Here is a 12,078-nt window from a genome sequence, read left to right on the forward strand (position 1 = left end):
CTGCCCTGGAAAACCATTGCATTCTCACGAGGGCTGACAGTTTTCCAGGGCTACCTGCTCTGACTGGATCCCCTTTTTGTTATCTGCCTTAATTAGTTATTAGTTATTAGTAATAATTTATTATTCAATTCCCGTTTTCCTGTATAATGCAGAGGCATCACTTTGTTACGACTCCAAGTGTCTAGGGGTAAAGGGGTGTAACATTTAGGATAATTTCTGGAAGCAGGTGGGTTCTGGTGAGGGACTAGGAAGCGTGATAACAAGGGTCGGTGCAAAAGTGGTGATTTTAAGTTGAGTAAGTGACTAGTTTGTAATTGGACACAATAACACACAGGGTAAGGGAACTAGAGTGGTGCCAAAGAAAAGAAAATAACAAACAAAATGGAGCTGGCTAAGAAAGTGAGGGAAAGCTAACCTGACTACAAAGAAAACCCGAAACACACGGTCTTTGGCGTCTTCAACACCCTAGCTAACCTTCACTGACTACCCAAAACCATACAAGACAAATGGCACTGGCCCGTACTGAACTAGTGTGACTAATACAAGACTCAACTACGTGTGTGCAAAATGTACCCAACAACCTGAACTAACTTTATACACAAAAGTTCACACAAATACACAAGTGAACTATGAATACAAACGAGAGTAGACAGGTAACAGAGTACAAAAAAACACGGAGGTTGATACAATAACAAGTTTGGGCAAGGTAATGGCGAAACAAGGATAACACAAACGAAAGTACAAAGAGACATACAGAAACTAACAAAACAACAAAGCCGAAGCTATAAGAAAACACACACACACAAAACAAAACAACAAACGAACAAAGCCGAAACAAAACCAAAAGCGAAGCGAAAAGCAGAAGCGAAAACCAGAAGCGAAAACCAGAAGCGAAAACCAAAGCCAAGCGGGACTGAAGACAAACAAAAGGCCTCTTCCTTCTGAAAACCTCCATGTTATATAGTGATATAAGATGAATAAGATGAGTTGTGATTGGTCGAGAAGCTAATTGAAGATGATGTCATGGTGGGCCAATGGGGAAGGGAGAACAATCAAAGTCAGAAGTGTGGAACATAACAACAAACACACATAGACCACACACTGGGACGTACTGTAACACACTTTGATGGCACTTTTTCATTATTCATTTCACCCCTGGTTTTCTTTATGATTGCAGTACTGCTTCTGCACATGCCACATTTCTCTGCATTTTTAGTCCTCGTCTCATTATGCACAGAGGTTGCAGTCTCAAGCCTGTGCTTCAAACCTATTCAGTTCCCTTCTCAGGAGGTTTGCTATTCAGTTTCTCCTGTCTCTCAGGCTCCCTTTTTCTGACTGAGGGGCTGTGTTTAGCTGCCTCTTTTCACCAGGGATGCAGTGAGCCAGCTTCTCCTAGAACTGATGCGCCTCCCCATTTCCTTTTTCTCTTCCATTACAGTCTGCAAGGGCTGATTAAGCCCCACCAATTAGTAATCAATTATTTTACTATCACCTCCTTTCAGTTTTCTCCCTCCATCCTGTAGCTCCCGCACTTCTATCAGTTGGGTCTTTTCAGGTGTTCCGCCACTCTCCAGTCACTTGCACTTGGGTTGACAAATCACCACCTGCCCGGCAGTATATGGCCCCGCCCTTAATTAAAAGTACAAAAAATAAGACAGTAGTCATTTTAAAATGTGGCAAGTCTACGTGATGTACAGTATATTGTTTCTCAAATATCTATTTCACTCTGCAAATGCAAATTATTGGATTCTACATCTTCATGGAGCACATATTTTGTAAGCAGCATTTTGTATATTATAGTTAGTATTATAGTTAATCCTTTTGCTGAGTAAAGCATGAAATGTGAGTAAATCAATAACGCTTCAAGTATTTTTTCTATGTTTACAGAAAATTTTAACTTGGGATCATATATTACTATTTCAAACACTGCGTTGCACTATGAACACAATGAACAAAGCTGTGTATTTGTGTGAGAGGTATTGTAAACCAAAAGATTATGATAAACTACAATGGTGGAATATTTAAACTGACACAAATCCTTTCATTGAAAAACCTAAAATTAACGTATTGTAATACTGGTAATGGCTCCAAGTCATTATGAAGAGCATTGTTCTTCCACCTCTATGAATGTTCTACACAGTCCCCACAGCATTAATTTAAATATAACTGATGCTACTTTGCATCACATATTCATTAACTCTTAACTCAGTGCAGGACCCTGTAATTACGATCCATTTTGCCTTTATTCAATATCATACCCCTGAATGGAGAGAAAAATATAACCATGAAAAAATAATGTAATTAACATTAATTAAATCATCTGCTGATTTTAGACTGAAAACATAAGAATGTGCTTCTTCTGAGATACTGAGGCACACTGTTCCAGAGAGACTGGAAAAAGAAAGAACTGACTTCTGAATATATTCCTTTGAAATAAAATCATTGATGTTGACTGCTTCAAAATCTGATGATAAAAAGGAAAATGTTTTTTCTATCTTGTTCATTTATTTATAAGACTTTTCTAGGGTACATTATTTTGGTCTCTTATCTTCGGTATTATGATATTTGTGGGGGTAAAATAATATGTGCTTTTAATGTTTAAAGTTTGCACATACATTATAAGGTAAACAAAATGTGGAAAACATTTGTAGTGTCAATAATGCTGCTCTATATAGTATACATTTGACATAGCAATATATAAGGTAATACTTCACTCTAGAAACTGTGGTATTATTCTGGTATCATTTATTATTTATAGAGAAAGAGGTGACCTGAGAGCTAATTCAATGATTAATCTCCGATTAAATCCTCAGACCTTTGGCCCTTTCATTTATTCTTCTACAGCCATTCTTTATGTTTGCCAAGGGATTATCACCTATACATTCTTATTCTCCATCTTCATTCTGGCCTCATCTCTACCTTCTGGCTCTTCTGCATCAGCTAGAAGGCCTTGTAAGCCGCCATAATAAGCTTCTGGTACATACTGTAGACTTGTACACGTTTTCATGACTTGCTCTTAAGTACAGTACATACAGTAATTTCAACAGTGGCAGCTTTCCAGATTGGTTCATGCCACAATATTTTAACTCATATTCTGATAAAGCAATTACAATTATTTTAAACAAGGATTCTTATATTAAACATATTAAAGTGCTGCACAATTAGAAAACACCAAGAAGATAAACAGTCAAAAATACACAAAACACAACACATTCTAAATCATACAAACTATGTCAAATATTATATATTCATTTTCAAGCAATTTGTATCACAAATGATCAAATTTCTTTGATAGTCTATAAATAAGGTAATAATGTGACAAGTTATAATGCCAAGTGCAATATCTTTGTCTTTCTATGAAAGAATTTAATATTTTAATTCAATTCATTTTTTTTTTACTTCATGATGCTAACTTTGGCATTTCATTAAATCCTTGTAACTCACAGAAGCCTATATTGTATTTGAAAGATACCACCTTTCTTTAATAGGATCATTCTGGGGAATTTCACCTCACTTGCCACAGAGTTCCAAGAGTAAACTAAAAAGTATGTCAGCTTTCACCTATGTACATTACAAAGTCCCTTCACATGCATTAAAATTCCACTGCTCACGTCTGAATGTCTGTGATAGCTAAATGTTTGAAACTGTCCTAACTAAGACACAAATTATTGAGTGACATGAGCACAGCACTGTTATGCTTAAACAAACTGTCAGCTGCTTATGTGTGTGCCAGTTTTATCAAGGGCCTAGCAATATTTGAGTATTGAAAAAGACAGGGGAAGGTTAATCTCGCAGATTTACAGTACTTCACCAGACCTGCAATTGTCTGTGTAGTAAAAGCATAGCTTGGTTACCAAAGAGTTTATGTAGTTTAACATGTAGCATGTACTGTAGATGCTCCTAGAACAGCATCATGTGTTATGCTTTAGATATTCAGTTTCCATCAGAAAAGCGCTAGATATATGCTGTGTAGAATGCTTAAGAGATTAATGCCTGTATGTGTGTATTATGTTGTGAAATAATAGAAAGGTTAAATTGCCAAAAAATGGATGTGGTTCCTTAAGTTATCATACGCTCAGTTCTCAGTTCTCATATCCTCTGGAAAAAGGATAACAAAAGAAATTAGAAGAAGAAAGACAAGTAAACAAACCACAAGAACAGGTTGAGTTGGTTGAGAGCAAAGAAAATGGTGAGTGCTGTATGTCCATAAGGTACAGTACTAAGTACTTTGCAAATTTATAATTCATTGAGACTTAAAGGTACTTAACCCTCATGAATACTGAGGTTTTACTGTATATAAAATGCATATAAAATGAAGAAGTTCAAAACAAATTAACCACAATGATTTTTTAAGTGGCAATTTCCTAATGCAGAGAAAGAGTAACTTTTGGAACACAGGATCCTGTCTTTCCTGAGATAAAAGCTTAGCTGGCAGTATCACAGAATGTTCTTTTTGTGCAATAAATACCACCTCACTAGACTTTTGGGAGCAAGGTGGGACAATGAATATACAAGTGAGAAGACAAACGGCAATAGTGCAGAACAGGAAAAACCTGAAATAATTTTAACCTGTAGAAAGTGTTATTGTTTTGTTTAGCATATTTTTAAATTGTTCTTCATAGAGGAAGACTATCTCACTCCTCAGGATCATTTGAACAACCACTAGAAATCACCGGTTAATTGTATCCTGCTGAAAAATTGATTGCAGTGTTTTTTTGTCCTTTAGTGCATCCTTATTTATTTACAACACAAATTGAAATGTCTCCTGCTTTGTTCTAACATTTTGATTTAGCTTATTGTTAAATCTAACTCATGGTCCCAGCCAAAGAAGACAGCAGTGGAATTTATGGATTGCTGGGGTTGATGAAATGTCTTCATTAAAAAGGAGTGCAGTCTCAGCTGCCAGTTCAGGGATTCTTAGTTCACTGTGCTTTTCCTAAAATTAAAAAGAAACAAATTACAGCAAGCTACAATTTCCTACTATTTTGATTTTTTACTGCAGATAAAAGCAAAAATTATTTTCCAGAATGAAGTAAAATGACTGCTGGGTTTTGTTTAATAATACAGTATTACTAGCTAATGTCAATACTTATGACTGGCCTGAGAGGACAACCTCCAGCAACTTGTGAAGGTGTTAAAGTGATAAGTGAGCTAGTAGTCTGAAATTGACGTGCTCACCATTGTCTCACCCAGGGTTACCGTTGATACAGTTGGTGTACAGTAGTCCTGCTGACCAGGTTATAGAGCCCTTTGTTAAAGAACTGCTGGCAGAGTACTGTTTTTTGGAGAGTGGGTAAAGAGAAAACCACAGAAAAAGAAAAGATCCTGAATAGTAGAAGTCGTTGTTGGTTGTAGGATTATTTACTGAGGTTTTCATTTCCCCTAATCCTGTTTTAATTATGGCTCCTAATATTGCATCAATAAATGTGAGAAGCCAAGTTGAGGTCTATGACTATATTAACGTTTTTGAAATTATAATTTGAATGTTGATATAGTTTATTTAAGCAGTGTGGATCACCTTTTAAAAACAGCTATAAGGATATAGAAAATATACAGTTTATAATTGCGGAAGTTCAGCCTGTCAATCTGGAGTGGGTTGAATGAAAACAGATGGTGGTGTTGCTGTTTTCATGAAATATTAGTGGGTGGTCGCTTTGGTGAAACCAGCAAGAGCATTGGTGGTGTATCTTTCTTTTATGGATGTTAAACTCTTAAATTTGTGTCGTCCAAAAAGTAAACAAGAGAGATACAGTTTAATTCATGATTTGTGAGAATACGTATTGGAGAGGGCTCTACTGTTTTTATCAGAGGATTTTTTTTTTAGAAACAGATGGTAAAAAGAGGGTGGGGATGCACATTGATCGTCAGTATTATTGCACACAGTATGTAAGAATTCCGATTTAAAAGATGTGTTAAAGGTTCAGGATAAGTGCAGAGCAGGTTTCACATGGCACAAGGCTGATGGGACCCAGTCCTCATGCATCAATTGTTTTTATACATGATTTCACCTGCAGGGGATTAACCCCTGTCTTTTTCTCTGACCATTGTTATGTACTATTATGTACACTTTTGATGCCAGTATATGAAATACATGTAGACTATTTAATTTTGTGTTAAGTCTTATATAAATATTGTAAAACTTTCTTATTCTCGAGCTAGATATACAAATATGATTTTAGATGTCCACTAGCCTTAACGTTATGATATGATGTGTAATATACAGTAAAGATTTAACTACGAATATTCCTCCTGAGCTATTCAAATATTAAACGTTAATACAAACAGTGAATTAAAAGGAATAAAAAGCGTGCAGAAAACTTGCGAACATCAAATTCAAAACAACATTAAACATTAAAAACAACAAATAAGATACAACTGTGGGACGCACTATTGTTGTATAATTTTTTTTCTTGTCCTTAATATGTCATGCATTTTTTTAAATGGACACGGTATACTACTATACATTTGTTCTGATGCACAGCAGAGCGTCTTCCTCATGCATGGAAGTAAAGACGCCCGTTATCTCCCATTAAAAGACCACGAGAGGCTGTCCTTCACTCCCCCAGCTGCGCTCCATATAAGAACTTGATTGATTCTTGCTGTTTCACCTCGCAGTCTGTTTGTGGTAGGATGCGAAGTGGGGCTTGTGCCACTCGCCGGCTAAAATTGTATGCAGATGGTGGGAATCCTGACTCATATTTAGTTTTTATTCGGTTGATGACTATTCTAGTTTATATTGATGTTTTTTTCTCTTTTTGAAACTAACAGCATTATGATTTTTTTCTGTATGTGGAATTATATACAGTACTGTAACTGTACAGAAAGGCACCGCGGAGCATACAGTATTTGAACTTTTGACTTGCATCCTTTTTCTGAAGTTTTCACTGTCTAAAATATTTAGAATTTTAAATGTATACATGTGATTTAAACATCAAATAGCCCAGCCGACTGAATACAGTACGTTTGATTGTCTATATATTTTGAAATGTTTAGCTCTTTAAAGTGCTTTTGAGTATGTGTCGACTATAGTTTATTTTGAGGATGAAATATAAAAATCCGTAATTACAAAATCGTCGTTTCATTAAGGACAAGAAGAGTTATCTGAATCCTGTCAGTTGAAGACAACAAGAGAACATTTTGGAAGCTTTTTCACATGGAAAGATGTTCCGCGTATTTTGTCAGCGCATTCTGGTAGTGCAGCACAATAAACGAACATGGTAAGTTGGTCGTTTTATTTATTAAGGATAAAAACGATCAATATAGTTTATTTTACGGCTAATTATACTGACAAAAAGACGATACAATATGCTTTAAATGTTGCAAATATCCAGTAGTACAATTTAATTGCAGTTTTCTCAAAATGAATTGACCTGTTTACATATTAAACTTCTTTTGATGGCGTTTATTGATTTCGATCTTTATTAGTGCTAACCTGTTGTAAGACTTTAACATTCTTGAAAATGTTTTAAATGAACATTGCAAAATATATTTTAATATTAATGTTTTCACACAAATATTTCAAAAAATATTGCAGAAGACGACAGGTTATACCTGTTCATGATTGCATTTGTCTGGTGCATGAAAAAAAGTCCATGAAATAGAAAACACAGACCGTCAAATGGAGAATTTCGAATGTGTAATTGCCGAGAGGGTTAACGTTTTAATTTAGTCAAAGCTATAGTATTAGGTGTTAAATTTCTTAACAGAATTTGTAGTTCATTTTTTTAAAGGATGTTTAAATATGTAACATTGGTTAAACCGGATAATTAAGTATGAACTACATCACAGCACAAGTAGTCTACACTTGCTTAAATAGTTCATTGTAATTTTCTGTTGGGGCGGTTCCATTTTGACGTCAAAGTGGCTGCATTGATTACGTTAATATTTTACTTAATTATAATGGATTTTTTTTTGTGCAAAACTAAAAACCAATCCCAAAGGTGAATTCGGACACCTAGTGCATCTCAAAAGATTGCTGCTAAGCATGCAGTGTGATCTAGGACTGGTCGCAGCATTAAATAAAAGCTATCGAGGATGCGCACGTTCCTTATATTTTTTTAATTGCATGACATCACTTCAGAACTTCAGACCAATCTATAGGACCAGCAGTGTGCAATTCGTTATGACTGACAATTATTATCCGAACATTCTCTTGTGTTTCTTTTAAATATTAAAAAAAACTTCTGTTAAATGTAGCAACTGCTTATTTTAAAACGCATATTAATTACACTCACAAGTCTTTAATATGAACACTCACAAATAAACTGCTAGATCTGTGCAAGTAACAAGAACAGTAGTGTCATGGAGGACTGAAATGCAAATTCCACTGGTTGCTCCTGCTTTCAATAATCTAAATGTAAACTTACCACCACTGAGATGGCGAGTTGGTTCATTTGAAACAAGACCCAGAGAAAACAGAAGTTGTCTTAATTCTTCTCTCAGTTGAGTGACTAATTCTTCAAGGTTTTGCTTGGAATGTTCTCAAGATCTGAGCCTCCTGCAGAATTGCATCCTACAGTCTTAGCGCTCTTTGCAAATGTTAAGGATATACACGTAGTTCATTTTTAATGTGTAGAAATGTTTAAGTTGATCCATGCATAACGGATAGATATCAAGTTCGAGCCTCAAGCACTTCTCACACGTTGGCATCATTTAAAGTGGACAGTTTAATTATATTACTTATCAAGAGGATTCAGTGGTGCCTCTTGTGGTGCCTGTCCTTTCTGTAATGCACTCTGTATCCAGGTTCCTTCACCTGAATATTGAACTCAACTGAATATTGAACTGAACTAAGCTTGCTGGGCTTCTATTCATTTTATTAAGCTAAACATTATTTAAAGTTATGGCTTTCAGAGTTACTGAAATATTATATTTCATCTACCATTGTAAATCGAAAGATCTGTAAATGAATTAAATGCTCTGTGGTACATGTGTGTCAGATGTAACAGGCATGCATGCTGTGTATAAACATTATATATACATTTAGTAATAATGTGTTTTGTTCAGTTCCCCTTGATTTGTTTAATTACCAGGTAATAAAGATGACTAAAACTAAAATGTCCTATTTTGCCATTAAAAACTAAAGTTCTCTACAATATTACCTGTGTTTTCAGAATTGCTGTGTATGTGGAAGTGGGACCAATGGATTCTGAAAATCAAATGAACGTGACACAGGAGAAGCTGTATGAGTCAGGAGTAGACTCTACAAAATGTTGCACAACTTCCACAACTTCATTTAATGAACAGGTTCCCTTGGACCTGGAAGACAGTACAAAACTCATTGGGGTGCAAGTAATACTTATTTTGGCCTACAGTACCATCATACTGCTTGGAGTTATTGGAAACTCCCTTGTAATTTATGTTGTATATAAATTCAAAACAATGCGAACTGTGACCAATTTTTTTATTTCCAATCTTGCTGTGGCAGATTTATTGGTGAATACTCTGTGTCTGCCTTTTACATTGATCTACACCCTCCTAGGAGAGTGGAAATTTGGACAGATTTTGTGTTTCCTTCTTCCATATGCCCAAGGTTTAGCAGTGCATGTCTCCACAGTAACCCTGAACGTTATTGCACTAGACAGACACAGATGTATAGTCTATCACCTGGAGACCAGAATGTCCAAAGAAATGGCCTTTGTGGTCATCGGTGTTACCTGGATCATCAGTGCTATTTTAGCAAGCCCACTGGCTATTTTCAGAGAATACGGAACTTTCCATTTTTCTCCTGATGAATCTATTCAGGTATGTACAGAAAAATGGCCCGGAAGTCACAGGGATGGCACTGTCTACAGTATCTCAATGCTGTTGCTCCAGTATGTTTTGCCACTGTCCATCATTTTATTTGCATACATAAGGATCTGGAGTAAACTGAAAAATCACGTGAGTCCAGGAGGGGGGAATGATCGTCACCACAGAAGAAGGAAAACAACGAAAATGTTGGTTGCTGTGGTGGTTGTGTTTGCAGTGAGCTGGTTACCATTTCATGCATTTCAGCTTGCTATTGACATTGATAACAGTGTATTAGACATGAAGGATTTCAAGTTATTGTACACTTTGTTTCATATCATTGCTATGTGTTCTACTTTTGCCAACCCAATCCTTTACGGCTGGATGAATATGAACTATAGAAATGCCTTCATCACTACATTCACATGTGAGCAAAGACTTGATTCTGTCCATCCTGAAGCTCATGTGAGGTTCCGAACAAAAAAGGCTTTAGATGCAGAAGATACTGCCGACAACCTGAATTCAACTACTCTACATCCAACTAATGTCTGAATTTTGTTTATTGTTTGTATCTTTGCTTGGGAATGTACTGTTTAAAGTATTATTGTCTGCTAAAAGCCTGCATATCCCCATGGATAATATGTTGTACTGTATGATCATCTCAGAATAAAGCATTGGCTTGTTTAAATATGCTTACTGAAATCTTAAATAATTTTTAGCGCTCATTTATGACATTAAAAAGCAGAATTGAAATAATAAAAATGTTTATGAAATTAAAATTGTTTTAAGATTGTGTGGTTTTGTTTAGATGTAAAATATAACAGAATGATTCGTGCCATATCTTAATGTTAGAAAGATAGAGAACTGTATTTTTATAGAACAGTAATGGTATGTCTCTCTGAGTCTTGGGAAGTGAATATATTGTGCAGAAAATATCACAACAAGGACTACCTTCTTTTGTGTGCCTAGGACATGAATGATTGTTGATCTTCATCAAATTTCAGTCTTTTATACTTCACCAACTATTTGGAGCTGAAGGATTGTATTCCATTCTATAAAGACTTACTGATTGATTTATTTAGAAAACTGATAGCCAGAATAGGAAAGACAATCCTCTTTCAGGGCATAGATACATTATGTAGCAATGACATTCCCTGCAAATTAGTAGTCATGACAGGAAAACAGGAGAATATTCCATGGCATGTACTATATAAATCCCAAGGGATCGATTTCATAAATACCTTGTGCGTTTGCATGCTTTTTTACTGCTCTCTTTAGAAACTGTGGAATATTTTTTTCTTTCAGGACTGTGACAAAGGTTCTCTCTGTCAAATGTTTGTCAAAGCAAGTGAAGCTGGGCAAAATGCAAAAATGTTATCCTGCAGTATTTCCCTCCCAAAATTCCAGGGTTGTGAGATTGTTTTTCAGTTTGTAGCTTGCGAAAAGTAATTTGTTGAATTTAAAATAAATGGGGAATTAATTGTTAGTCTTTAAGTGCTCTAAAGCTCCACGCTTGTGAAATTTCCAGTACATCCATTTATTTAAAACAATGTTATAAAATAAATCTTCCCTTTAGAGAGTTGATCAGTTTCTCTCTGTATGCAAGTATAGACAGTAGCCATAGAGACTGGACAGTAAGTATGTAGATGTCTATATACCTTCATACCTTTTGTAAACTATTCTAATGTTGGATGCAGTACCTCTTAAGCTATTGAACACAATAGGTATTGTGGAGGATTTGCATTTATAGTGCAAACATTTCCTAACTGGTAATAATCACAGCATGTAATAAAGCATTCTGTACTGAAATCGTACTATCATGATTATTCAGAATGTGTTTTCTAAAAAGGGATACATAATAGTATACTGATATTTGTATTTTTCTACATAATACTCATTATAAATAGTTTTCTATTATTCCTAATGTGCTCTCTTTTACTGGAATTGAAATCATGGATACACTAAAACATAATTGAATGACTTTGAAAAGTAAAAAATCCATTAAACTAGAGAAGTTGTCGCTTATTGTGTAGATCCGCAAGCTTAATAACAATAGAACAATAGAATAACAATGATCGTTTACTGTCTTTGTCTTTCTTGAATTTGTGAAATCAAATAAATGATAAGAAAATAAATGCATTTCTTTCGTTTTTTGTCTCAACTTATACAATGTCGTTTTGAGAATGAACCCGTCTTTCACATTTGGCTTTTTCACACTTTTCTCATTGAATATAAAATATACTCTTTAGTTCAAATAGGTAGCTGTGTCAGCATGCAAAGGCTGCAAAGGAACAAGTAAAGGTTTATTCCATGCTGAAAAGAGAAGAAAAACAACATTTTGGCTGTGGA

The 12,078-nt window shown here is 35.2% G+C and overlaps 1 protein-coding gene across 1 annotated transcript; it reads left to right on the forward strand.

The window, feature by feature from the left end:
• Positions 1–6,606: 6,606 nt before the first annotated feature.
• Positions 6,607–11,864, forward strand: LOC148841302 (neuropeptide Y receptor type 2-like). The gene is made up of 2 exons (XM_088915507.1): positions 6,607–7,217; positions 9,114–11,864. The coding sequence occupies exon 2, from the start codon at positions 9,142–9,144 to the stop codon at positions 10,279–10,281; it is 1,140 nt and encodes a 379-aa protein (XP_088771633.1). The 5' UTR covers positions 6,607–7,217; positions 9,114–9,141; the 3' UTR covers positions 10,282–11,864.
• The last annotated feature ends 214 nt before the right edge of the window (positions 11,865–12,078 follow it).

Source organism: Atractosteus spatula, chromosome 1 (assembly GCF_055471065.1).
Source record: "Atractosteus spatula isolate fAtrSpa1 chromosome 1, fAtrSpa1.hap1, whole genome shotgun sequence".
Classification (NCBI taxonomy): domain Eukaryota; kingdom Metazoa; phylum Chordata; class Actinopteri; order Semionotiformes; family Lepisosteidae; genus Atractosteus; species Atractosteus spatula.

Excerpts from the sequence above, each read along its gene's own strand:
- LOC148841302 (XM_088915507.1), top strand. The coding sequence starts at position 9,142 with ATGGATTCTGAAAATCAAATGAACGTGACACAGGAGAAGCTGTATGAG.